The sequence below is a fragment of the Trachypithecus francoisi genome, unplaced genomic scaffold (genome assembly GCF_009764315.1).
Source record: "Trachypithecus francoisi isolate TF-2019V2 unplaced genomic scaffold, Tfra_2.0 Lachesis_group7, whole genome shotgun sequence".
In the NCBI taxonomy this organism is placed as follows: Eukaryota; Metazoa; Chordata; class Mammalia; order Primates; family Cercopithecidae; genus Trachypithecus; species Trachypithecus francoisi.
Window position 1 is genome coordinate 55,763,784 of NW_022681472.1, and position 26,994 is coordinate 55,790,777.

The following is a 26,994-nucleotide window of genomic DNA, read 5'->3' on the forward strand; positions in this document are numbered from 1 at the left end:
TGACACAATCATAGCTCACTGCAGCCTCCAACTCCTGGGCTCAAGTGATCCTCCCACCTCAGCCTCGGGAGTAGCTAGGACTACAGGCACGCACCACTATTTATTTTTTGTAGAGATGGGGGTTTCACTTTGTTTCCCAGGCTGGTCTTTAACTCCTTGATTCAAGCAATCCTCCCACCTTGATTTGATCTCCCAGAGTTCTGGGATTACACGCATGAGCCACCATACCAGACCTAGCTAGACTTTTTTAACATATCAATTACAAATGATGTCTAAGCTATTGTTCATGACCAGCTACTTTCAGTGTTTTTGCTTCCTCTAATTGCTGGTCTATGCTTGGACTGTGTAACACATTCATATTTTAATTTTCTAATGCAAGATCACCAAGGTTAAGAGCATTGTAATGTTTAAAGATGATCTATACACTTGCTTCCAAAGATGTGACATCACTTTGGATCTGTAACATTTTATGGATGGCTCTGAGCAGATGACATCATTGCAGCATGAAACTGTTTTCCAGAAAACAAGTAGTAAAACTCCCTTGCTTCTCTTACCACAGGTATTTTACATGGAGCTGGACTTTCTCAGCTTCCCAAACAGCGCTATCAGCCAAGTGATCTACATGCTGACCAGGCTCCAAACAGCCATGTCAAATATGTCTGGTAAAATTATTGAGATACTTGCTCAACTTTACATCCATACTGCATGTTAATAGCTCCTGGCTTGCTCTCAAGCTAATGGGCCACACTTCCAGGGAGCCCAGGAGTAGCCATTGTTGGCACTGGCATCTCAGGCAGCACAAGAGCACTGTAGAGGGACAGGAAGAGGCTGCCACTGCCAGGTTTGGGGCTAGCTGCCCAACTCCTCTGCTCCATACCTAACCACTCAAGGAAGGTCATACATTGGCAGAGAAGCCCAGTCTTGCTAGAGGGCCTGAGATTCCCTGTGGAATGAGCACTCTAATTAGAGGTGCTATTTCTAATGGGGAGAAAAGGAGATAAGCAAAACCAAGGGAAATCTTTATTCCCAGGAGGAAGCAGGTTCTGTTAACCAGAATCAGTGTTTGAGAATTGACAATTACATTTCAAGCTAAAATGAGTAATTGGATTGATGAGGGCCCTTTGCCCTTGGGGAGGTTGCCCCATTGGTAAATAATGAGCGCTGGTAAGTGACCATCTTTTCAAAGCTGGCCCCTGGCCTCACTTTTCTCCTTTTAAACAGGAAAATGCTTCAGACTCTGGGCAGACCAGAAGTCCACATGGCCCTGGATGTGGTTTTGGTGAGGGGCTCAGGCCAGGAGCATGAAGGGTGCTTGCTGCTGACATCAGAAGTGCTCTTCGTGGTGAGTGTCAGTGAGGACACACAGCAGCAGGCTTTCCCCGTCACAGAAATCGACTGTGCACAGGACAGCAAGCAGAACAGCCTACTCACAGTGCAGCTGAAGCAGCCAAGAGTGGCCTGTGACGTGGAGGTACGTTTCAGAAAACAGGGCAAACAAGAGTAGCTGCCAGGGAGGTTGGAGTGGCTGCTGGAGACCAAGGAGAGCTGCTACCCAGAGAGGGAGTGTGGAGGCCAGAGGGCCACTGCAAAAGGGCACTGGGAAGCCCCCATCCAGATATGCACATGAGCCCTGTACAGGAGAGCGCAGCAGGCGGCCAGCAGGACTCAAAGTCTGGGGCTAAGTCACCATGTCAGCTGAACAAGGCTAATCTGGCTTGGCCGTCATGGGGCTGGGGTGCTCGACGGACAGGACAATGGAGTTACAAAATGAGTGGGTTGGTACAGGAAGGGCCAGGATTGGGGCAGCAATTCCCAGCAACTGCTCCACAAAGGAGGCCCCCTGGTCTGAAAGCCTAAAGTCAGGTCCTTGGCTGCCTGAGGACTCCAATTGGCCGCAGGGTGCTGGAGGTCTGTGGGTGCTGGAGAGGACCACTGCAGGAGCAAGGGGCATCATGAAAAAAGACTCTCCACTCTGTCCCTATCCCCAAACCTGGTGACTTCAAGGGTCAACATTTTGTGAGGTGGTCTCTCTCTCTCAAATCCACTGCTTTGTACTCTGTGGCTGTGTTCTTTCCCACAGGATGGTTTCCCACCCCGTAAGTACCATAGAATCCCCCCCGGGGATGATACTTAAGGCTCTTGGGGCAGCTCCATGGCTGGCTCCTGGCCTGCATAATGTGGAACAGATGCGCAGGCAAGGCATACTGGGTGTCAGGAGTCAGAGCTGAGCCCCGACCAGAAAGACCCCAGCTTCCTGTAGTCCAGCCTAGGGTAAACAGGTGCACCCACTGGAAAACTGCTCTGTGTTCTTCCTCCTTGGATGATGGCCTGATCCATAAGACCCTAATTATTTACATAAGAAACAGACATCTTTTTCCCACACAGCAAGATGGTGGTGGATCAGTGGCAAACCGGAGTCTGCGGGTCCTAACCTGGGCACTGAGTGGCCCCAGCAAAGGACAGCAAACCTGCCCCCAGTAGGTTCTGCTTGATCCTCCTTTCATTATTCTCTTCCTGCGATGGGGGCATGTATCTCCCTCACACCACTGTTTGGGTAAAATTATCTGAGAAGATGGAAAGCAGCCAACCACAACAACTCTAAGATTTCTCTAGTTTCTTGGATCATGATCATAGTCAGGCTTTAAGCTAGGGTTTGGCACCAGGACTACACTGCTCCTTCAAGTTGATGACTTTCTGGGAATAAACAGAGGTCAGATGTCCAGGCTGACTTTATTAGATCTGCCAAAATCTTCTGATCAGTTGACAATAAAGCAGCAGTGATTTGGCAAGGGATAATATCATTACAATTAAGTCTTTAGTCCTTAATGAGAAACCTCCAAGGCCCTGTGACCATCATTATTCCTTAGCTGCTTGGGAAATATTTCAGATCTTAAACTATTGAGACTGGAGATTCTTTTGCTGTTGAACTGTCTTCAACTGTTGATCCTTCTCTCGTATTTTTGTTTGAGGCAGGTATTGTGGAGAATCATCATAGGCTGGAAGGAAACAGACCTCAGTTTCCCTAGGGGTTGAGATAGTATCTGGAGTCACCACTCCTAAAAGTTGCCAAGATTATTGGGACTGTGGAATGAGGAAGCAGCACTGAAGCTCTGGATACCATTTTCAACACTGATTTTCCATTGCTGTCCAGGGCTGAAAGAGGGTTGGGATTAAGGAATGCCTAAAACAGAGGTGGGAAGACATGACTGAGAGCAGGAGCACTGTGCCTGCACAGCCAAGGCCAGGCACTGGCTGGAAGGTGGATGGGCCAGTGCGCCTTCAGCCTCCACATTCTGCTTTCTCTATTCCACTTTCTCTCTCATTAATATTCCTATTAATGACTTCATAGGAATAACTGCTGCCGTAATCCTGTGTCTGTAACCCCAACCTCTCCTACTCACCCCTAAGAAAACTCAAGCTGCAGAGCATCTTTTGAGACTAAACCCTCCCAACTGCTGTCATCCGGAGTATTTTCAACATGAATGGGTGGGGGAGGGTAGTCAGCAGTGCTGTCTTCTCAGGGAGCTTTCTTGAGCTGTCTTTTAGTGCATCCCAACATAATCCACAGACATAAGGAAGCCTGTCTGCTGTGAACACTTCCAGTGAAGACTAAAAGCAGTATTTTAAGATCTTCTATAAATGACTTTCTGGTTTTTAGCTTTTGCCTTAGATGCTAGGAAACACAGTTCCTTTGAATTTTGGAAGGAATTAATTTGTAGATGACATCATGCAGTACATTTAAATATGGCAGGTTTGAGACTTTTTTTTTTTTTTAAGTCAGCATTTGCTTTTCTTGGTTAAATGCAACCAGTTTAGGGGTAATAATTGCTTAATATGCTTGGCACATTATTGAAATCCCTTATGAGAGGCTCAAAATGAGTCAGAAGGTCAATTTATTCCTTGGCTGGGTTCCTTTCACAACACGGGTTTTCCTGTGCTGCTGTTCAGGAGGAGCAATTAAAACTTTTTGTGTATTCAAAGCTTTCCAGCTGAATTCTGGCCCCATCAAATGATATCAGAGCTCTGGCTTTTGCCTGGTGGTGCAGAGCTTTCATCTGTTAGTGAATCTTTGGGGACCGTTTTTCCCCAAGCTTAAAAACACAAGATCCAAACTCTAAGGGACTCACTTACTTCTCTAGCAAGCCCCTTTACTATCTCTGTGCCATCACACGGACTTTCTCCAGCTGTTAAGACACTTTGATAGCATTGTTACTGGACCACACACAGAACTAGAAAGTCTTTACATTACCATTTCTTCCAGAGTAGTCTTGCCAATGTTCAGTAGGCAAAAACCACAGAAAGTTTGGTGGCTACCTGAGATTCACAAATTAGTGGCTTACAACTGCAAACTTCCCACTCCACTTGATCTACACACTAGATAGCTAAAGGACTTCAGGGTGGGAAGAATTTACAGCTTCAGCTGCCTTTGAATGATCTGATGAGCGCTTTCTCAGAAAATCTCACTGAAGAACCTAGTATATCTCAGTTCTATTTGTGTTCCACTGAAGATGAGCCAGACTTTTATGAACCATAAATGTAGTTTGCATCCTTTTTTTTTTCCCATAAAAATTTCCCCTTCCGCTGCCCAGTTTTTCTATTTTCTCTGGCTTTAAATCCTAGGATTTATAAAAGCAGAAAATGTTACAGTTCAAAAGGTTTTTTAATGCTCTGTCCAAAGCCACTGGTTTGAAAGAGGTGTTCTCCACTTTAAGATGTTCTATCTGAAGAGGTTTGGGGAGGTAGGCAAACAGCTTTTATTTCAGTGCTGAGTTTAATGTTGAATAGATTTATGTGGAGGAAAGATTTTTCTCCTTTTTTCTTGGGCTGGTTGCTACAGAGCAATGACAGATGTTTTAATGGTTAGTGAGTAAAATGTTATCAAATCGTCAACTTCAAACATGGGAATTTTACACAACACCAAATGCTTATTCAAAGGAGGCTGTCCTAAGTCTCATGCACAACTTTTGTTACACTGCTAAAATTGCATTGTTATCACTGCCGTATCTCAGAGGAAAAAAGGAAACATTTTGGATTAATGGCTTTAATAGATGACCTAAAAGGCATAATGTACAAATATATCAAGGCAAAAGAACTAATTTTGTTCTGGAACTCTCATAAGGGTCTGGCAACTAATCTTTATTTTTGGATCCTAGGTAGATGGAGTCCGAGAGAGACTGTCAGAGCAACAGTACAACAGACTTGTGGACTACATCACAAAGACATCTTGTCACCTGGCCCCTAGCTGTTCTTCCATGCAAATACCATGCCCTGTGGTGGCTGCCGAACCTCCCCCCTCCACTGTTAAAACATACCATTACTTGGTTGATCCGCATTTTGCTCAGGTCTTCCTTAGTAAATTTACCATGGTGAAAAATAAAGCCCTGAGGAAAGGGTTTCCTTGAGTCCCCTCTGAGATATTGATTCCTACTTGTGTGATTTAGTTTTTGGGTTTCTTTGAGACAGGGTCTCACTACATTGCCCATGCTGACATCAAATTCTGTGGTTCAAGCAATCCTCCCACCTCAACCCACAAGTAGCTAGGACTGCAAGCACATGCCACCGTACAGGGCTGCATTTTTTTTAAAAAAGCCTAGGCAGCTCTAACATCTGATATGGACACAAGGCCAACAGTTTCCTTATTTAAATCCTTACCTCTAAAAGATACTTCAAAGTGACAAAAACGTGTTCCTTTCCCACTTACAGACAATGATTAGCAGGTCCCTTACCACATACAAAGGATGCATTTCTTTTTGCTGTACGACACTTGCAAAATTTTCTACTGTAATTTGGATCTATTAACTCTGTTCCATCATAGAATGTGGCCAGGCCTTACAATGGAGAGCCAGAGTTAAAACTTAAAAGAAGTTTCATATGTTTTTGGGCCGAGTCACCACGTTTGCCTCATGCTCTTTGGTCTGCAAAGGCCTAGGATTCCTTAAATGAAACGCTTAGGACTTTGTGGCTTGTTACATTTGTCACTTAACTGCAATGCTGTTCTTTGATTGAAAGCTGCTATGTGTATTTTCTCTGAAGTCTGCATTTTACCAAAATTTACATAACAGTCTGATTACTGTCCAGGTACATTTTAGAAAAAGTGTTTTTCCAGTTTGTGTTTTACTAAGCAAACTTTGAGTAAATCCTTTGTCCTATATTGAATCCAGTCCCAAAGTGCTCAGGTGAGTTTCTCTAGTTCCATAAACAAAACATACATAGTGGGAACTCCCTGGTATGCCATAGAGCACACAAGAACACCAATATTAATGCTAATAATTATACCAGTCCATTTCATTTATTCTGTGGAATTGATAAAGCATGAAGATATTCCCAGTGTCTAATAATATTTTGCACCTAAGAATGGGTTTGACTCAAGATCTTGGGTTACCAAGATGTCTTCAATGTTCAGTAAATATCTTACAGTCCAGTAACTTAGAACATGTTCACTGATTACATTTAAATTTGGGGCTACAGCTTGTTACCTGCAACTTTGAGATGCTAAGATATGCAATTTTAAATGCCCACAGGTTTTACTTGTTTTGGAGACAGACAGGGTATCATTCTGTCACCCAGACTAGAGTCCAGTGGAACAGTCATGGCTCACTGTAGCTTAAGCTCACTGCCCGGGCTCAAGGGATCTCACTCCAGCCTCCCAAGCGGCTGAGACTACACCACCATACCTGATTTTTTACATTTTTTCTAGAGATGAGGTCTCACTATGTTGCCCAGGCTGGTCTCATACTCCTGAGTTCAAGCATTCCTCCCACCTCCGCCTCCCAAACTGTTGGGATTACAGGTGTGAGCCACCATGCCCAACACCCACTGATCTTCAACTCTCACATGCTGGGCATAAGAAGTCACTATATAATTGTTACTGGAAAGCAAGATTTAATGAACAATTCTGACTATGAAAAATGGCTCTTTCAGTTTGTTCTATAAATAACTCATTTAGAAAAGTGACAGTTGTCAACCTCAAGAGTATTTCTAAAAATGTAAATATGTATTAATCCTTGTATCTTTTATGGCAATTTTGCATATTGATATGAATTATATAAAACTGTTTAAAAGGTATCCTTGAATTACTGACCACCCATACATGTCTATTGTTACCAGGTTTTACAATGCAAATTTTCTCTAATACCTGGGTTTAATACAGCTCACATCACTGAATTTTACACAAGTTTAAATGGGTTAATATACAGATTTTGTTATAATAAAGTTACTGATTAAATTAGCTTTGAATAAGCGTCATTTTTTGAAGTTCTCCAGTATCACTTTGCTCGCAATAAACATGAAGTCCTAAAAAGACCTCTGAAAAAGTACCCTACTTTGCTTGTCATTTAGCAGACATTACTCAATTCTTTTTTTTTTTTTTTGACATTACTCAATTCTAATTAAGTAACCTTTTCTGGATTAGATATATATCCAAATTCTATTACATACTGTTAGCTTGTTATTAACAAAGCAATATTGAGTAAGAAACCCTACATTTGAATTACCTATTTCAACTATCTGGTGGTGGCAGAGCTACCAAATAGTGGCAGTGAAGGCCAAGGGATAGATTTTATTAGGATTCTCTCTCTTCTTAGAGCCCACAGTACAGTAGTTTTACAGGCTCATGAAGAACACTTTAATCCATGGCCCAAGACCAAGTAACTGCAATGAAACGGACACACTATCACAGTTAAAGATGTGCTAGAACAATGAAATTTTAAAGAACACGGAAATCAAGTTAGCTTCATAAACAGTTAAATCCCAAACCAATTCTGATGCTATTAAGTGCCCTGCATTATCATTAAAAACTAAGAAAGACTTACTGTCCAAAGTATTTGTTAATTGTTTATTTATCAAGAGGAACTATTTCTTAGCCCACATATTCATGTGTCATAGTTCAGGAGTCAGTGACAAACTTCTAGGTAATTCAACCTGAAGAAATTCTGTGAAGAGAAACACAAAGGCTAAGTTAGTGATAAACACTCTCTCAATACCATCTTTGAGGATCAGTTGAGGTCTATTCCTACTAGTAGACTTCACACCTTGATCACTCACCCTTAGCCACAGAAAAAGCACAGTTCAGGCTACCTGGACTCCAAGTTTCCCTCTCCTTTAAGCTCCTTTAAGCTCCCTGACCACTCTGAATAGCCTCTTTTCCATTTTGGGCATACCACACCTTACTGTCATTGCTTGTGTGCATTGAACAAATTCTTTTTTCCTTCTCCTCAATTCTACGCCCACCACCACCCCCACCCCACCGCCATTCCCCCTTAAAGCCACATATTGTTTCTGTTCCAAGGCATATTTTTGTTCCTGTCTCCAAATATGTTCTCTCATATAGGTTTTTAAACATCTTAAAAATGGTAAAAATCTAACAAATTTAGCCTATTAATATCTTCTGATTATAAAACGCATGCTCCCTGTAAATTTTGAAAATTTCAAAGTTAAAGCAGATAAGATTATAAACAACCATTAGTATTTTCTTGATCTTTTTTCCTTAATACACATGATACCCAACTTATGATGGTTTGACTTACAATTTTTTGACTTTCTAATGGATTTTCAATACACATGATACCCAACTTATGATGGTTTGACTTACAATTTTTTGACTTTCTAATGGATTTTCAATACACATGATACCCAACTTATGATGGTTTGACTTACAATTTTTTGACTTTCTAATGGATTTTCCGGGGTCTTACATGCATTTTTGACTTATGATATTCTAACATATAAGGTTTATTGGGATGTAACCCACATATATATAGTGCAACTGAAATGCTTATTTAGGAATACTGCCAAAATAGCAGTTTCATATTCTCTGTGTCACAGCAAACTCATTTACAAGGCATAAACCCAGACTGGAGTGTCAAAAAGAAACTTTACATTGTTCTTTTTTGTTAAATATACACATAAGATTCCAGAGTAGGAAGTCTCATCAGGTACTTCATACATGCTATCAAATCAATTTAGATGACTTTTCCTCAGCACAGCAGTCAGTCCTTTTCTAGATATAGAACTTTAATTCACACTGTCCATGAGGCATAAGGACTTGTGAATACAACAGACCAAACCAGACCTATGGAAAGCCAGCTAGTCACTCGTGGACACCCACCTAACAAACTATACTGTCCCAAATACTTTTTTTTTAAAACAGTGACTTCTAAAAGTGTAACATTCATAATGCCAATCTAGCAATTAATAGCATAAGCTATAAAAATGATTTTAAAAATAAAAAGTAGTTTCATGTCAGCAAGATAAGACTGTGAAGCTCCAGGTCCCCAAACCCCGACAAAAAATAATGAATAAACATATGGACCAAAAATTTAAAACTGTTTAGCTTTATAAGAACTCTAGAAATCAGCTGAGCAGCAACCAAAGGAACCACCTAACCAAGAAAAAGTCACACTCAAAGTAGCAGGAAATTTCATGGCATTTTTGCTCACTCTTGCCAAACGCCCTCCTCAGTGCAATACAGTCAGAAGAAAACTACCCTGTCTCTTCCCTTAAGACATAAGGTAAAGAATGAAACTGGCCTGCAATGTTCTGGTTTGTATGGAGCTGGCCTGAATCAGAGTGCTAATGGGAACAATGGCATAGTTTGGACAGGAGGTTGAAAAGAGCTGAAAGCAATAATGGGTACCATGGCATGAATGAGCTGCAGGGGAACACAGACCTACAGAAACCTGTGGGCAAGAGAGCAGAGGTAAAAGAATACAACAGAACAGCTAAGACTCCAAGAGGAAGCTGGAGGCAAACTCAGGAAAACTAAGAAAAACTAAACGCAGCTGTGTATAGGAGGAAACTAAAACTAATGCATATGCACAGGCCCAGGGAAGATGGCATCCCCAGAAAAAGTTTGAGAGGACACCAAGCCTTATGGTGCACTAATCAGTGATGGCCTTTCCATGCACAGAGTCAGTGTGCACAGGGAGAGGTAGCTGGTTTTGCAAATGCCTGAATTTCACAAAAGATCACAAGGCACATAAAGAAATACGGAAACACGAACGATTGAAAGAAACAAATCTCCACAAACCAACTCTAAAGAAACAGAAGCTGCTGACTTACTCTAAAAAACTTAAGAACAACTATCTAAAAAATGTTCAATGAGCTAAAGGAGAATGTGGACAACTCAGCAAAATTAGGTAGACATTATATAAACAAGTGAGAATATAAACAAAGAGAAAATGATTTCTAAAAACCAAACACACTCTGGAGGTGAAAAATACAGTAACTGAATGGGGGCAGAAGGGGTAGGAATCACTAGAGGGATTTAACAGCAGACTCAGGCAGAGGAAAGAATCAGGAAACTTGAAGACAGATCATTTGAAGTTATCAAGTCTGAAGAGCAGGCCAGACATGGTGGCTCATGCCTGTAATCCCAAAACTTTGGGAGGCCAAGGTGGTAGGATCACCTGAGCCTAGGAGTTCAAGAGCAGCCTAGGCAACATGGTGAGACCCCATCTCTATAAAACTAAATTTTTAAAAGTCTGGAAGAGAAAAAAAAAAAAGTAGGCCGGGCGCGGTGGCTCAAGCCTGTAATCCCAGCACTTTGGGAGGCCGAGACGGGCGGATCACGAGGTCAAGAGATCGAGACTATCCTGGCTAACACGGTGAAACCCCATCTCTACTAAAAAATACAAAAATCTAGCCGGGCGAGGTGGCGGCGCCTGTAGTCCCAGCTACTCGGGAGGCTGAGGCAGGAGAATGGCGGGAACCCGGGAGGCAGAGCTTGCAGTGAGCTGAGATCCGGCCACTGCACTCCAGCCTGGGCGACAGCGCGAAACTCTGTCTCAAAAAAAAAAAAAGAAAAGAAAAAAAAAAGTAACTAGCTTAAGACATCTGACTACACCAAGCAGACCAATATAGGTATTATGGGAGTCCCAGAAGAGAAAAAGGGCAGAGAGCTTAAAAAACCAAACAAAACACCTGTCAACTGAGAATAATACATCCCACAAAACAGTCCTTCAAAAATGAAGGAGAAATTCCCAGATAAAAAAGTCAAAGGAGTTTTATCATTAGATTTGCCTTACAGAAATGCTAAAGTGCTAAAGGGAATACTTCAAGTTGAAACAAAAAGGACACCAGTCAGTAACTCAAAGTCATGTGAAAATATAAAGTTCTCTGGCAAAGAATACAGAAACTTGTATTAAAATTTGGTTTGTGCCAGGTACAGTGGCTCATGCCTTTTATCCCAGCACTTTGGGAGGTCCAGGCAGGCAAATCACTTGAGGTCAGGAGTTCAAGACCAGTCTGGCCAACACGGTGAAATCCCATCTCTACTAAAAATATAAAAAGTAGCTGGGCACAGTGGGGCGCATCTGTAATTCAAGCTACTCAAGAGGCTGAGGCATGAGAATTGCTTGAACCCACGAGGCGGCAGTTGCAGTGAGCCGAGATTGCATCACTACATTCTAGCCTGGGTGACAGAGACTCCATCTCTTAAAAAAAAAAAAAAAAAAAAAAAAAAAAAAAAAAAAAACTGGTCTGTAAATTCACTTTTAATTCTTTTATAGGATTTAAAAGACAAAAGCATAAGAACTATAGGTCTATGTTAATGGACACATAATATATAAACACATAATGTGTGATACCGGTAACACAGGAAAAGAGGGTGGGTGGTGTAAAGGAGTTGAGTTTTTATATGCAATTGAAGTTGTTGTAAGTTTAAAATAAATCATTATAACTTTAGCATATTTCATGTAATTCCCATGGTAACCACAGAGAAAATACTGAATACAAAAGGAAAGACTGAAACATGTCCCTATAAAAGAATGAGGAAAGAAATGAGGGACAAAGAAGCTGTAAGACATACAGAAAACAAAATGGCAATACTGTGTCTTTATCAATAATAACCTTAAATGTAAATGGATTAAACACCCCAACCAAAAGACAACGACAGAGTGGATTAAAAACCTGGATCCAATTATATGCTGTCTACAAGACTCACTGTACATGTAAGGACATACAAGTTGAAAGTGAAAGGGTGGAAAAAGGTGTACCACACATATAGTAACCAAGAGAACAGGGGTAGCTACACTAAATCAGACAAAATAGACCAAGTCTAAAATGTTACAAGAGACAAAAAAGAACATTCTATAATTTAAAAAGATTAATTCTAGATCTAGCAATTATAAATACATATGCACCAAACATCAGAGCTCTAAATATATGAAGCAAACACTGACAGAATTGAAGGGAGAAGCAGACAGCTCTACAATAGCAGTGGAGGACTTCAATACCCCACTTTCAATAACTGATAGAACTAGACAGAAGGATTAATAATAAAACACAGGACTTGAACAACACTATAAATCAACTGGACCTAACAAAACACTCCATCTAACAACAGAATACACATTTTTTCCCAAGAGCACATGGAACATTCTCCAAAACAAACCATATTTTAGGTCACAAAATAAGACTTAAATTTTAAAAGACTGGCAATCATACAAAGTATCTTTTCTGATCACAATGGCATGAAACTAGAAATCAAAAGCCAAAGGAAAAGAGGAAAATCCACAAACGTGTTTCAGTTAAACAGTCTCTAACAATCAATAAATTAAAAATAAATTACAAGGAAATTTTAAAAGAAAAACTATATCAACCTAAGAACTAGAAAAAGAGGAATTAAACCCAAATGTAGCTGAAGTAAATATTAAACAAAATAGATTACAATAGAGAAAAATCAAAGCCAACAGTCAGTTCTTTGAAAAGATCAAATCGACAAACCTTTAGTCACACTAATAAAAAAGAGAACCACCAAACAACAGAGGGAACATTACAACTGATTGTACAGATCTAAAAGGAGTGAGAATGCTATGAACAATTACATGTAAACAAATGGGATGACCTAGAAGAAACAGAAATACACAACTCAAAAAAGAAAATTTTGCGGGGGATGGGGACAGCATCTCCCTCTGATACCTAGGCTGGAGTGCAGTGGTGCAATCACTGCTCACTGCAGCCTTGACCTCCTAGGCTCCGGTGATCCTCCCAGGTAGCTGGGACTACAGGCGTGTGCCATCACACACATTATTTTTTGTCGAGACGGGGTTTCACCATGCTGCCCAGGCTGGTTTCAAACTCCTGGGCTCAAGCAATTCACCTGCTTTGGCCTCCCAAAGTGCTAGGATTAGAGGCTTTATGAGCTACCACACCCACCCTAGAAATACAACCTAACCAAGACTGGATCAGGAAAAAAGTAATTTGAACATCTATAACTAGTAGGAATTTTTAGTCAGTAGCCAAAAACTTCAACAAAGAAGAGTCCAAGACCACATGGTGAATCCTACCAACCTTTTTTTGAGACAGGGTCTCATATTCTGTTATCCAGGATGGAGTGCAGTGGTGTGATCATAGCTTACTAGCAGCCTTAAACTCCCATGCTCGAGTGAACCTCCTGCCTCAGCCTCCCAAGTAGCTGCGACTACCGGCATGCACCACCACACCCAGCTAATTGGTAGAGACAGGGTCTTGCCATGTTGCATGGGCTGATCTTTAACTTCTGGGCTATAGTGATCCTCCTTTCTCAGCCTCCCAAAGTGCTGGGATTATAGGCATGAGCCACCATGCCCAGACCTCTACAAAACCAGCACCAATCCTCCTCAAGTTTTTCCAAAAACAGTGAGAAAAAGGGAACATTTCCACATTCATTCTATAAGGCCAGCATTATCCTGACACCAAAGACAAACACACAAGAAAACTATAGTCCAAATCCTTGAACACAGATGCAAAAATCCTCAACAAACCACTAGCAAACCAGATTTGACAGTGCATTAAAAGAATCATACACCATGATTAAGTGGAATTTATCCCTAGGATGCAAGGATAGTTCAATATATGCAAATCAATAGATGTGACATAACACACTGACAGAATGAAGGATAAAAAACACATCTCAAAAAAATGCAGAAAAAGTATTTGACAAAATTCAACATCCTTTCATGATCAAAACTATCAACAGAAGGAATGTACTTCAACCCAACCATGGCCAAAAAGGACAAACTAATATACTGAACACAGAAAACGTGAGAGCTTTTCCTCTAAGACCTAGAACCAGACAAGGATGCCCCTTCTTGCCACTTCTATTCAATGTAGTACTGGAAGTCCTAGCCAGAGCATTGAGGCAAGAAGGAATAAGCAGCACCCAAAAAGGAAAGGAATAAGTAAAACTATCTGTTTACAGATCACATAATCTTACCTCCAGCAAACCCTAAAGATTTCTCACACAGAAGTGTCAGAATAAATGAATTCTGCTAAGTTGGAGGATACAAAACTCAGCTCTTTCTATACACCAACAAGAATGAAATAAAGGAATCCCTAATAAAGGAAATTAAGAAAATAATTATATTTATAATAGCACCAAAAATAATACTTAGGAATGTATTTAACCAGGAATATGAAAGACTTAAACACTGACCTAGATGAAACAGATATATACCTGTACACTGCTAAAAAAAACTAGCAAATCTGAATCATGCAATCCCCACAGTAACCACAAAGAAAATACAGAATATATACAAACAGAAATAGGAAGGAAACTGAAACAAGTCACTGCAAAATAAAGGAAAAGTACGGAAAGAAATGTGTGTCCTTGGACACACTGTTTTGATGACAGTAGTCTCCTTTTATCCAGGGTGATATGTTTCAAGACACCTCCAGTGAATTCCTGAAACTAGGGATGGTACCAAACCCTACATAGCTATGTTTTTTCCTATATACACACACATCTATAATAAAGTTTAACTCATAAATTAGGCATAGTAAGAGATTAGCAACACTAAAAGAAATTAAAGATGCAAAGAAGAAAGACATCCCATGTTCATGGATTGGAATACTTAATAGTATTAAGATGTCCATACTACCAAAAGTAATCTACAGATTTAATGCAATTTCTATCAAAATCCCAATGGCATTTTTTACAGAAATAGAAAAATCCATCCTAAAATTCACACTCTTAAGGAACCCCAAATAGCTAGAACACTCTCGGGGCAGGGGGAAAAAAAGAACAAAGCTGAAGGACTCACACTTACTGATTTTAAAGCAAACTACAAAGCTACAGTGTAGTAGTCATCCCTTATTTGTGGTTTAACCTTCTACCACTTCAGTTACCCACAATCAACTGCGGTTCAAAAACAGGTGAGGACAGTACAGCAAGATACTGAGAAATCACATTCACCTTTTATTACTACACACTATCATTGTTCTATCTTGTTATTGTTGCTAATCTCTTACTATGCCTAATTTATGAGTTAAATGTCATCATAGGTAGGTATGTATAGGTAAAACAACATAATATATATAGGGTTTGGTACTATCTGTGGTTTCAAGAATCCACTGGAGGGGTCTTGAAACATATCTTAGATAAAACAGACTAGTGTAATCAAAACAGTATAGTACTGACCTGAAGACAGACATACAGACTAATGAAATAGAGAGCCCAGAAATAAACTCTCACATTTAGAGTCAAATGATTTCACCAAGGTACCAAGACCATTCCATGGAAGACGACAAACTTAACAAATGATTTTTGGAAGATGGCCGAATAGGAACAGCTCCAGTCTCCAACTCCCAGCGTGAGCGACACAGAAGACGGGTGATTTCTGCATTTTCAACTGAGGTACTGGGGTCATCTCTCTAGGGAGTGCCGGACAATCGGTGCTGGTCAGCTGCTGCAGCCTGACCAGCGTGAGCTGAAGCAGGGCGGGGTATCGCCTCACCTGGAAGCGCAAGGGGGAAGGGAATCCCTTTTCCTAGCCAGGGGAACTGAGACACACAACACCTGGAAAATCGGGTAACTCCCACCCCATACTGCGCTTTAAGGAAACAGGCACACCAGGAGAATATATCCCACACCTGGCCGGGAGGGTCCCACGCCCACGGAGCCTCCCTCACTGCTAACACAGCCGTCTGCGGCGATCTATCCGCAAGGCAGCAGCGAGGCTGGAGGAGGGGCGCCCGCCATTGCTGAGGCTTAAGTAGGTAAACAAAGCCGCTGGGAAGCTCGAACTGGGTGGAGCTCACAGCAGCTCAAGGAAGCCTGCCTGTCTCTGTAGACTCTACCTCTGGGACAGCGCACAGCTGCAGTCCATTAGGGGAAAGAGCGGGGCCGGTGCAGACGCGAACGACTCTGTCTGACAGCTTTGGGGAGAGCCGTGGATCTCCTAACGCGGAGGTTGAGATCTGAGAACGGACAGACTGCCTGCTCAGGTGGGTCCCTGACCCCTGAGTAGCCTAGCTGGGAGACATCCCCCACTAGGGGCAGTCTGACACCCCACACCTCACAGGGTGGCGTCACCCCTGAGAGGAAACTTCCAAAGAAAGAATCAGACAAGTACACTCGCTGTTCAGCAATATTCTATCTTCGGCAACCTCTGCTGCTGATACCCAGGCAAACAGGGTCTGGAGTGGACCTCAAGCAATCTCCAACAGACCAACAGACAGTCCTTCTGACTGTCAGACGGAAAATTATCAAACAGGAAGGACACCTATACCAAAACCCCATCAGTACGTCACCATCATCAAAGACCAGAGACAGATAAAACCACAAAGATGGGGAAGAAGCAGGGCAGAAAAGCTGAAAATTCAAAAAATAAGAGCGCATCTCCCCCTGCAAAGGAGCGCAGCCCATCGCCAGCAACGGATCAAAGCTGGTCAGAGAATGACTTTGACGAGATGAGAGAAGAAGGCTTCAGTCCATCAAACCTCTCAGAGCTAAAGGAGGAATTACGTACCCAGCACAAAGAAACTAAAAATCTTGAAAAAAAAGTAGAAGAATTGACAGCTAGACTAATTAATGCAGAGAAGATCATAAACGAAATGACAGAGATGAAAACCATGACACGAGAAATACGTGACAAATGAACAAGCTTCAGTAACTGACTCGATCAACTGGAAGAAAGAGTATCAGCGATTGAGGATCAAATGAATGAAATGAAGCGAGAAGGGAAACCAAAAAAAAAAGAACAAGAAATGAACAAAGCCTGCAAGAAGTATGGGATTATGTAAAAAGACCAACTACGTCTGATTGGGGTGCCTGAAAGTGAGGGGGAAAATGGAACCAAGTTGGAAAACACTCTTCAGGATATCATCCAGGAGAACTTCCCCAACCTAGTAGGGCAGGCCACATTCAAATTCAGGAAATACAGAGAACGCCACAAAGATACTCCTCCAGAAGAGCAACTCCAAGACACATAATTGCCAGATTCACCAAAGTTGAAATGAAGGAAAAAATCTTAAGGGCAGCCAGAGAGAAAGGTCGGGTTACCCACAAAGGGAAGCCCATCAGAATAACAGCAGACCTCTCCGCAGAAACTCTACAAGCCAGAAGAGAGTGGGGGCCAATATTCAACGTTCTTAAAGAAAAGAATTTTCAACCGAATTTCATATCCAGCCAAACTAAGCTTCATCAGTGAAGGAGAAATAAAATCCTTTACAGATAAGCAAATGCTTAGAGATTTTCACCACCAGGCCTGCCTTACAAGAGACCCTGAAGGAGCCCTAACATGGAAAGGAACAACCGGTACCAGCCATTGCAAAAACATGACAAAATGTAAAGACCATCGAGGCTAGGAAGAAACTGCATCAACTAACGAGCAAAGTAACCAGTTAATATCATAATGACAGGATCAAGTTCACACATAACAATATTAACCTTAAATGTAAATGGACTAAATGCTCCAATTAAAAGACACAGACTGGCAAACTGGATCAAGAGTCAAGAACCATCGGGGGGCGGAGCAAGATGGCCGAATAGGAACAGCTCCAGTCTCCAACTCCCAGCGCGAGTAACACAGAAGACCGGTGATTTCTGCATTTTCAACTGAGGTACTGGGGTCATCTCTCTAGGGAGTGCCGGACAATCGGTGCTGGTCAGCTGCTGCAGCCTGACCAGTGTGAGCTGAAGCAGGGCGAGGCATTGCCTCACCTGGAAGCGCAAGGGGGAAGGAAATCCGTTTTCCTAGCCAGGGGAACTGAGACACATAACACCTGGAAAATCGCGTAACTCCCACCCCAATACTGCGCTTTAAGGAAACAGGCACACCAGGAGAATATATCCCACACCTGGCCGGGAGGGTCCCACGCCCACGGAGCCTCCCTCACTGCTAACACAGCCGTCTGCGGCGATCTATCCGCAAGGCAGCAGCGAGGCTGGGGGAGGGGCGCCCGCCATTGCTGAGGCTTAAGTAGGTAAACAAAGCGGCTGGGAAGCTCGAACTGGGTGGAGCTCACAGCAGCTCAAGGAAACCTGTCTGTCTCTGTAGACTCCACCTCTGGGGACAGCCCACAGCTGAGGTCCAATAGGGAAAGCAGCGGGGGCGGTGCAGAGGCCAACGACTCTGTCTGACAGCTTTGGGGAGAGCCGTGATCTCCCAACGCGGAGGTTGAGATCCGAGAACGGACAGACTGCCTGCTCAGGTGGGTCCCTGACCCCTGAGTAGCCTAGCTGGGAGACATCCCCCACTAGGGGCAGTCTGACACCCCACACCTCACAGGGTGGAGTCATCCCTGAGAGGAAACTTCCAAAGGAAGAATCAGACAGGTACACTCGCTGCTCAGCAATATTCTATCTTTGGCAACCTCTGCTGCTGATACCCAGGCAAACAGGGTCTGGAGTGGACCTCAAGCAATCTCCAACAGACCAACAGACAGTCCTTCTGACTGTCAGACGGAAAACTATCAAACAGGAAGGACACCTATACCAAAACCCCATCAGTACGTCACCATCATCAAAGACCAGAGACAGATAAAACCACAAATGGGGAAAAAGCAGGGCAGAAAAGCTGGAAATTCAAAAAATAAGAGCGCATCTCCCCCTGCAAAGGAGCGCAGCCCATCGCCAGCAACGGATCAAAGCTGGTCAGAGAATGACTTTGACGAGATGAGAGAAGAAGGCTTCAGTCCATCAAACTTCTCAGAGCTAAAGGAGGAATTACGTACCCAGCTCAAAGAAACTAAAAATCTTGAAAAAAAAGTGGAAAATTGACAGCTAGACTAATTAATGCAGAGAAGATCATAAACGAAATGACAGAGATGAAAACCATGACACGAGAAATACGTGACAAATGCACAAGCTTCGGTAACCGACTCGATCAACTGGAGAAAGAGTATCAGCGATTGAGGATCAAATGAATGAAATGAAGCGAGAAGAGAACCAAAAGAAGAAGAAAGAAAATGAACAAAGCCTGCAAGAAGTATGGGATTATGTAAAAAGACCAAATCTACGTCTGATTGGGGTGCCTGAAAGTGAGGGGGAAAATGGAACCAAGTTGGAAAACACTCTTCAGGATATCATCCAGGAGAACTTCCCCAACCTAGTAGGGCAGGCCAACATTCAAATTCAGGAATACAGAGAACGCCACAAAGATACTCCTCCAGAAGAGCAACTCCAAGACACATAATTGCCAGATTCACCAAAGTTGAAATGAAGGAAAAAATCTTAAGGGCAGCCAGAGAGAAAGGTCGGGTTACCCACAAAGGGAAGCCCATCAGACTAACAGCAGATCTCTTGGCAGAAACTCTACAAGCCAGAAGAGAGTGGGGGCCAATATTCAACGTTCTTAAAGAAAAGAATTTTCAACCCAGAATTTCATTCCAGCCAAACTAAGTTTCATCAGTGAAGGAGAAATAAAATCCTTTACAGATAAGCAAATGCTTAGAGATTTTGTCACCACCAGCCTGCCTTACAAGAGACCCTGAAGGAAGCCCTAAACATGGAAAGGAACAACCGGTACCAGCCATTGCAAAAACATGCCAAAATGTAAAGACCATCGAGGCTAGGAAGAAACTGCATCAACTAATGAGCAAAATAACCAGTTAATATCATAATGACAGGATCAAGTTCACACATAACAATATTAACCTTAATGTAAATGGACTAAATGCTCCAATTAAAAGACACAGACTGGCAAACTGGATCAGAGTCAAGACCCATCAGTCTGCTGTATTCAGGTGACCCATCTCACATGCAGAGACATACATAGGCTCAAAATAAAGGGATGGAGAAAGATCTACCAAGCAAATGGAGAACAAAAAAAAGCAGGGGTTGCAATCCTAGTCTCTGATAAAACAGACTTTAAACCATCAAAGATCAAAAGAGACAAAGAAGGCCATTACATAATGGTAAAGGGATCAATTCAACAGGAAGAGCTAACTCTCCTAATATATATGCACCCAATACAGGGCACCCAGATTCATAAAGCAAGTCCTTAGAGACCTACAAAGAGACTTAGACTCCCATACAATAATAATGGGAGATTTCAACACTCCACTGTCAACATTAGACAGATCAACGAGACAGAAAGTTAACAAGGATATCCAGGAATTGAACTCATCTCTGCACCAAGCAGACCTAATAGACATCTATAGAACTCTCCACCCCAAATCACCAGAATTACATTCTTCTCAGCACCACATCGCACTTATTCCAAAATTGACCACAGAATTGGAAGTAAAGCACTCCTCAGCAAATGTACAAGAACAGAAATTATAACAAACTGTCTCTCAGACCACAGTGCAATCAAACTAGAACTCAGGACTAAGAAACTCAATCAAAACCGCTCAACTACATGGAACTGAATAACCTGCTCCTGAATGACTACTGGGTACATAACGAATGAAAGCAGAAATAAAGATGTTTCTGAAACCAATGAGAACAAAGATACAACATACCAGAATCTCTGGGACACATTTAAAGCAGTGTGTAGAGGGAAATTTATAGCACTAAATGCCCACAAGAGAAAGCAGGAGAGATCTAAAATTGACACTTTAACATCACAATTAAAAGAACTAGAGAGGCAAGAGCAAACACATTCAAAAGCTAGCAGAAGGCAAGAAATAACTAAGATCAGAGCAGAACTGAAGGAGATAGAGTCACAAAAAACCCTCCAAAAAATCAATGAATCCAGGAGTTGGTTTTTTGAAAAGATCAACAAAATTGACAGACCGCTAGCAAGACTAATAGAAAAAAGAGAGGAATCAAATAGACGCAATAAAAAATGATAAGGGGATATCACCACCGACCCCACAGAAATACAAACAACCATCAGAGAATACTATAAATGCCTCTACGCAAATCGACTAGAAAATCTAGAAGAAATGGATAATTTCCTGGACACTTACACTCTCCCAAGACTGAACCAGGAAGAAGTTGAATCCCTGAATAGACCAATAACAGGCTCTGAAATTGAGGCAACAATTAATAGCCTACCCACGAAAAAAAAGTCCAGGACCAGATGGATTCACAGCTGAATTCTACCAGAGGTACAAGGAGGAGCTGGTACCATTCCTTCTGAAACTATTCCAATCAATAGAAAAAGAGGGAATCCTCCCTAACTCATTTTATGAGGCCAACATCATCCTGATACCAAAGCCTGGCAGAGACACAACAAAAAAAGAGAATTTTATACCAATATCCCTGATGAACATCGATGCAAAAATTCTCAATAAAATACTGGCAAACCGGATTCAGCAGCACATCAAAAAGCTTATCCACCATGATCAAGTGGGCTTCATCCCTGGGATGCAAGGCTGGTTCAACATTCGCAAATCAATAAACGTAATCCAGCATATAAACAGAACCAAAGACAAGAACCACATGATTATCTCAATAGATGCAGAAAAGGCTTTTGACAAAATTCAACAGCCCTTTATGCTAAAAACGCTCAATAAATTCGGTATTGATGGAATGTACCTCAAAATAATAAGAGCTATTTACGACAAACCCACAGCTAATATCATACTGAATGGGCAAAAACTGGAAAAATTCCCTTTGAAAACTGGCACAAGACAGGGATGCCCTCTCTCACCACTCGTATTCAACATAGTGTTGGAAGTTCTGGCTAGGGCAATCAGGCAAGAGAAAGAAATCAAGGGTATCCAGTTAGGAAAAGAAGAAGTCAAATTGTCCCTGTTTGCAGATGACATGATTGTATATTTAGAAACCCCATGGTCTCAGCCCAAAATCTCCTTAAGCTGATAAGCAACTTCAGCAAAGTCTCAGGATACAAAATTAATGTGCAAAAATCACAAGCTTTCTTATACACCAGTAACAGACAAGCAGAGAGCCAAGTCAGGAATGAACTTCCATTCACAATTGCTTCAAAGAGAATAAAATACCTAGGAATCCAGCTTACAAGGGATGTAAAGGACCTCTTCAAGGAGAACTACAAACCACTGCTCAGTGAAATCAAAGAGGACACAAACAAATGGAAGAACATACCATGCTCATGGATAGGAAGAATCAATATCGTGAAAATGGCCATACTGCCCAAGGTGATTTATAGATTCAATGCCATCCCCATCAAGCTACCAATGAGTTTCTTCACAGAATTGGAAAAAACGGCTTTAAAGTTCATATGGAACCAAAAAGAGCCCGCATTGCCAAGACAATCCTAGGTCAAAAGGACAAAGCTGGAGGCGTCACGCTACCTGACTTCAAACTATACTACAAGGCTACAGTAACCAAAACAGCATGGTACTGGTACCACAACAGAAAATAGACCAGTGGAACAGAACAGAGTCCTCAGAAATAATACCACACATCTACAGCCATCTGATCTTTGACAAACCTGACAAAAACAAGAAATGGGGAAAGGATTCCCTATTTAATAAATGGTGCTGGGAAAATTGGCTAGCCACAAGTAGAAAGCTGAAACTGGATCCTTTCCTTACCCCTTATACGAAAATTAATTCAAGATGGATTAGAGACTTAAATGTTAGACCTAATACCATAAAAACCCTAGAAGAAAATCTAGGTAGTACCATTCAGGACATAGGCATGGGCAAGGACTTCATGTCTAAAACACCAAAAGCAACGGCAGCAAAAGCCAAAATTGACAAATGGGATCTCATTAAACTAAAGAGCTTTTGCACAGCTAAAGAAACTACCAGACACGAAACTACAGATGAACAGGCAACCTACAGAATGGGAGAAAATTTTTGCAACCTACTCATCTGACAAAGGGCTAATATCCAGAATCTACAAAGAACTCAAACAAATATACAAGAAAAAAAACAAACACCCCATCAAAAGGGGGAAAGGATATGAACAGACATTTCTCAAAAGAAGACATCCATACAGCCAACAGACACATGAAAAAATGCTCATCATCACTCGCCATCAGAGAAATGCAAATCAAAACCACAATGAGATACCATCTCACACCAGTTAGAATGGCAATCATTAAGAAGTCAGGAAACAATAGATGTTGGAGAGGATGTGGAGAAACAGGAACACTTTTACACTGTTGGTGGGATTGTAAACTAGTTCAACCATTATGGAAAACAGTATGGCGATTCCTCAAGGATCTAGAACTAGATGTACCATATGACCCAGCCATCCCACTACTGGTATATACCCAAAGGATTATAAATTACTCTACTACAAAGAACATGCACACGTATGTTTATTGCGGCACTATTCACAATAGCAAAGACTTGAATCAACCCAAATGTCCATCTGTGACAGACTGGATTAAGAAAATGTGGCACATATACACCATGGAATACTATGCAGCCATCAAAAAGGATGAGTTTGCGTCCTTTGTAGGGACATGGATGCAGCTGGAAACCATCATTCTTAGCAACTATCACAAGAAGAGAAAACCAAACACCGCATGTTCTCACTCATAGGTGGGAACTGAACAATGAGATCACTTGGACTCAGGAAGGGGAACATCACACACTGGGGCCTATCATGGGGAGGGGGGAGGAGGGAGGGATTGCATTGGGGAGTTATACATGATATAAACGTTATGCACATGTACCCTAGAACTTAAAGTATAATAAAAAATAAAAAAAGAAAAAAAAAAAAAAAAAAGAACCATCAGTCTGCTGTATTCAGGAGACCCATCTCACATGCAGAGACATACATAGGCTCAAAATAAAGGGATGGAGGAGATCTACTAAGCAAATGGAGAACAAAAAAAAGCAGGGGTTGCAATCCTAGTCTCTGATAAAACAGACTTTAAACCATCAAAGATCAAAAGAGACAAAGAAGGCCATTACATAATGGTAAAGGGATCAATTCAACAGGAGAGCTAACTCTCCTAAATATATATGCACCAATACAGGAGCACCCAGATTCATAAAGCAAGTCCTTAGAGACCTACAAAGAGACTTAGACTCCCATACAATAATAATGGGAGATTTCAACACTCCACTGTCAACATTAGACAGATCAACGAGACAGAAAGTTAACAAGGATATCCAGGAACTGAACTCTTCTCTGCACCAAGCGGACCTAATAGACATCTATAAAACTCTCCACCCCAAATCAACAGAATATACATTCTTCTCAGCACCACATCGCACTTATTCCAAAATTGACCACATAATTGGAAGTAAAGCACTCCTCAGCAAATGTACAAGAACAGAAATTATAACAAACTGTCTCTCAGACCACAGTGCAATCAACTAGAACTCAGGACTAAGAAACTCAATCAACCGCTCAACTACATGGAAACTGAACAACCTGCTCCTCAATGACTACTGGGTACATAACGAAATGAAAGCAGAAATAAAGATGTTCTTTGAAACCAATGAGAACAAAGATACAACATACCAGAATCTCTGGGACACATTTAAAGCAGTGTGTAGAGGGAAATTATAGCACTAAATGCCCACAAGAGAAAGCAGGAGAGATCTAAAATTGACACTCTAACATCACAATTAAAAGAACTAGAGAGGCAAGAGCAAACACATTCAAAAGCTAGCAGAAGGCAAGAAATAACTAAGATCAGAGCAGAACTGAAGGAGATAGAGACACAAAAAACCCTCCAAAAAATCAATGAATCCAGGAGTTGGTTTTTTGAAAAGATCAACAAAATTGACAGACCGCTAGCTAAACTAATAAAGAAGAAAAGAGAGAGGAATCAAATAGACACAATAAAAAATGATAAAGGGGATATCACCACCGACCCCACAGAAATACAAACAACCATCAGAGAATACTATAAATGCCTCTACGCAAATCGACTAGAAAATCTAGAAGAAATGGATAATTTCCTGGACACTTACACTCTCCCAAGACTGAACCAGGAAGAAGTTGAATCCCTGAATAGACCAATAGCAGGCTCTGAAATTGAGGCAATTATTAAGAGCCTACCCACCAAAAAAAGTCCAGGACCAGATGGATTCACAGCTGAATTCTACCAGAGGTACAAGGAGGAGCTGCTACCATTCCTTCTGAAACTATTTCAATCAATAGAAAAAGAGGGAATCCTCCCTAACTCTTTTTATGAGGCCAACATCATCCTGATACCAAAGCCTGGCAGAGACACAACAAAAAAAGAGAATTTTAGACCAATATCCCTGATGAACATCGATGCAAAAATCCTCAATAAAATACTGGCAAACCGATTCAGCAGCACATCAAAAAGCTTATCCACCATGATTAAGTGGGCTTCATCCCTGGGATGCAAGGCTGGTTCAACATTCGCAAATCAATAAACGTAATCCAGCATATAACAGAACCAAGGACAAGAACCACATGATTATCTCAATAGATGCAGAAAAGGCTTTTGACAAAATTCAACAGCCCTTTATGCTAAAAACGCTCAATAAATTCGGTATTGATGGAACGTACCTCAAAATAATAAGAGCTATTTATGACAAACCCACAGCTAATATCATACTGAAGGGGCAAAAACTGGAAAAATTCCCTTTGAAAACTGGCACAAGACAGGGATGCCCTCTCTCACCACTCGTATTCAACATAGTGTTGGAAGTTCTGGCTAGGGCAATCAGGCAAGAGAAAGAAATCAAGGGTATCCACTTAGGAAAAGAAGAAGTCAAATTGTCCCTGTTTGCAGATGACATGATTGTATATTTAGAAAACCCATCGTCTCAGCCCAAAATCTCCTTAAGCTGATAAGCAACTTCAGCAAAGTCTCAGGATACAAAATTAATGTGCAAAAATCACAAGCATTCTTATACACCAGTAAGACAAGCAGAGAGCCAAATCAGGAATGAACTTCCATTCACAATTGCTTCAAAGAGAATAAAATACCTAGGAATCCAGCTTACAAGGATGTAAAGGACCTCTTCAAGGAGATACAAACCACTGCTCAGTGAAATCAAAGAGGACACAAACAAATGGAAGAACATACCATGCTCATGGATAGGAAGAATCAATATCGTGAAAATGGCCATACTGCCCAAGGTGATTTATAGATTCAATGCCATCCCCATCAAGCTACCATGACTTTCTTCACAGAATTGGGAAAACGGCTTTAAAGTTCATATGGAACCAAAAAGAGCCCGCATTGCCAAGACAATCCTAAGTCAAAAGGACAAAGCTGGAGGCGTCACGCTACCTGACTTCAAACTATACTACAAGGCTACAGTAACCAAAACAGCATGGTACTGGTACCACAACAGAGATATAGACCAATGGAACAGAACAGAGTCCTCAGAATAATACACACATCTACAGCCATCTGATCTTTGACAAACCTGAGAGAACAAGAAATGGGGAAAGGATTCCCTATTTAATAAATGGTGCTGGGAAAATTGGCTAGCCATAAGTAGAAAGCTGAAACTGGATCCTTTCCTTACCCCTTATACGAAAATTAATTCAAGATGGATTAGAGACTTAAATGTTAGACCTAATACCATAAAAACCCTAGAAGAAAATCTAGGTAGTACCATTCAGGACATAGGCATGGGCAAGGACTTCATGTCTAAAACACCAAAAGCAACGGCAGCAAAAGCAAATTGACACATGGGATCTAATTAAACTAAAGAGCTTTTGCACAGCTAAAGAAACTACCATCAGAGTGAACAGGCAACCTACAGAATGGGAGAAAATTTTTGCAACCTACTCATCTGACAAAGGGCTAATATCCACTACAAAGAACTCAAACAAATATACAAGAAAAAAACAAACAACCCCATCAAAAAGTGGGGAAAGGATATGAACAGACATTTCTCAAAAGAAGACATCCATACAGCCACAGACACATGAAAAAATGCTCATCATCACTCGCCATCAGAGAAATG

General features: G+C 41.4%; 2 protein-coding genes and 1 long non-coding RNA gene across 9 annotated transcripts in view; 2 read left to right on the forward strand and 1 right to left on the reverse strand.

The window, feature by feature from the left end:
- The window catches only part of VPS13B (vacuolar protein sorting 13 homolog B), an 869,883-nt gene extending 862,655 nt beyond the window's left edge, over positions 1-7,228 (forward strand). For 2 of the 6 annotated variants that reach the window (XM_033202375.1, XM_033202379.1), the window contains exons 60-62: positions 560-662; positions 1,222-1,471; positions 5,154-7,228. In XM_033202375.1, coding sequence (XP_033058266.1) covers positions 560-662; positions 1,222-1,471; positions 5,154-5,402 — 602 coding nt within the window. In that variant the 3' untranslated portion in view covers positions 5,403-7,228. The remainder of the gene's footprint in view (positions 1-559; positions 663-1,221; positions 1,472-5,153) is intronic. The other 4 variants (XM_033202376.1, XM_033202377.1, XM_033202380.1 and 1 more) reach the window with 2 other exon arrangements.
- A 592-nt stretch (positions 7,229-7,820) lies between these two features.
- The window catches only part of LOC117078869 (cytochrome c oxidase subunit 6C), a 28,115-nt gene continuing 8,941 nt past the window's right edge, over positions 7,821-26,994 (reverse strand). For both annotated transcript variants that reach the window (XM_033202384.1, XM_033202385.1), the window contains exon 4: positions 7,821-7,931. The gene's annotated coding sequence lies outside the window, so the exon portion shown is untranslated. The remainder of the gene's footprint in view (positions 7,932-26,994) is intronic.
- On the forward strand, positions 8,624-11,071 carry LOC117078872. The gene is made up of 2 exons (XR_004435188.1): positions 8,624-10,502; positions 10,817-11,071. It is a non-coding gene; the product is annotated as an uncharacterized LOC117078872 (long non-coding RNA).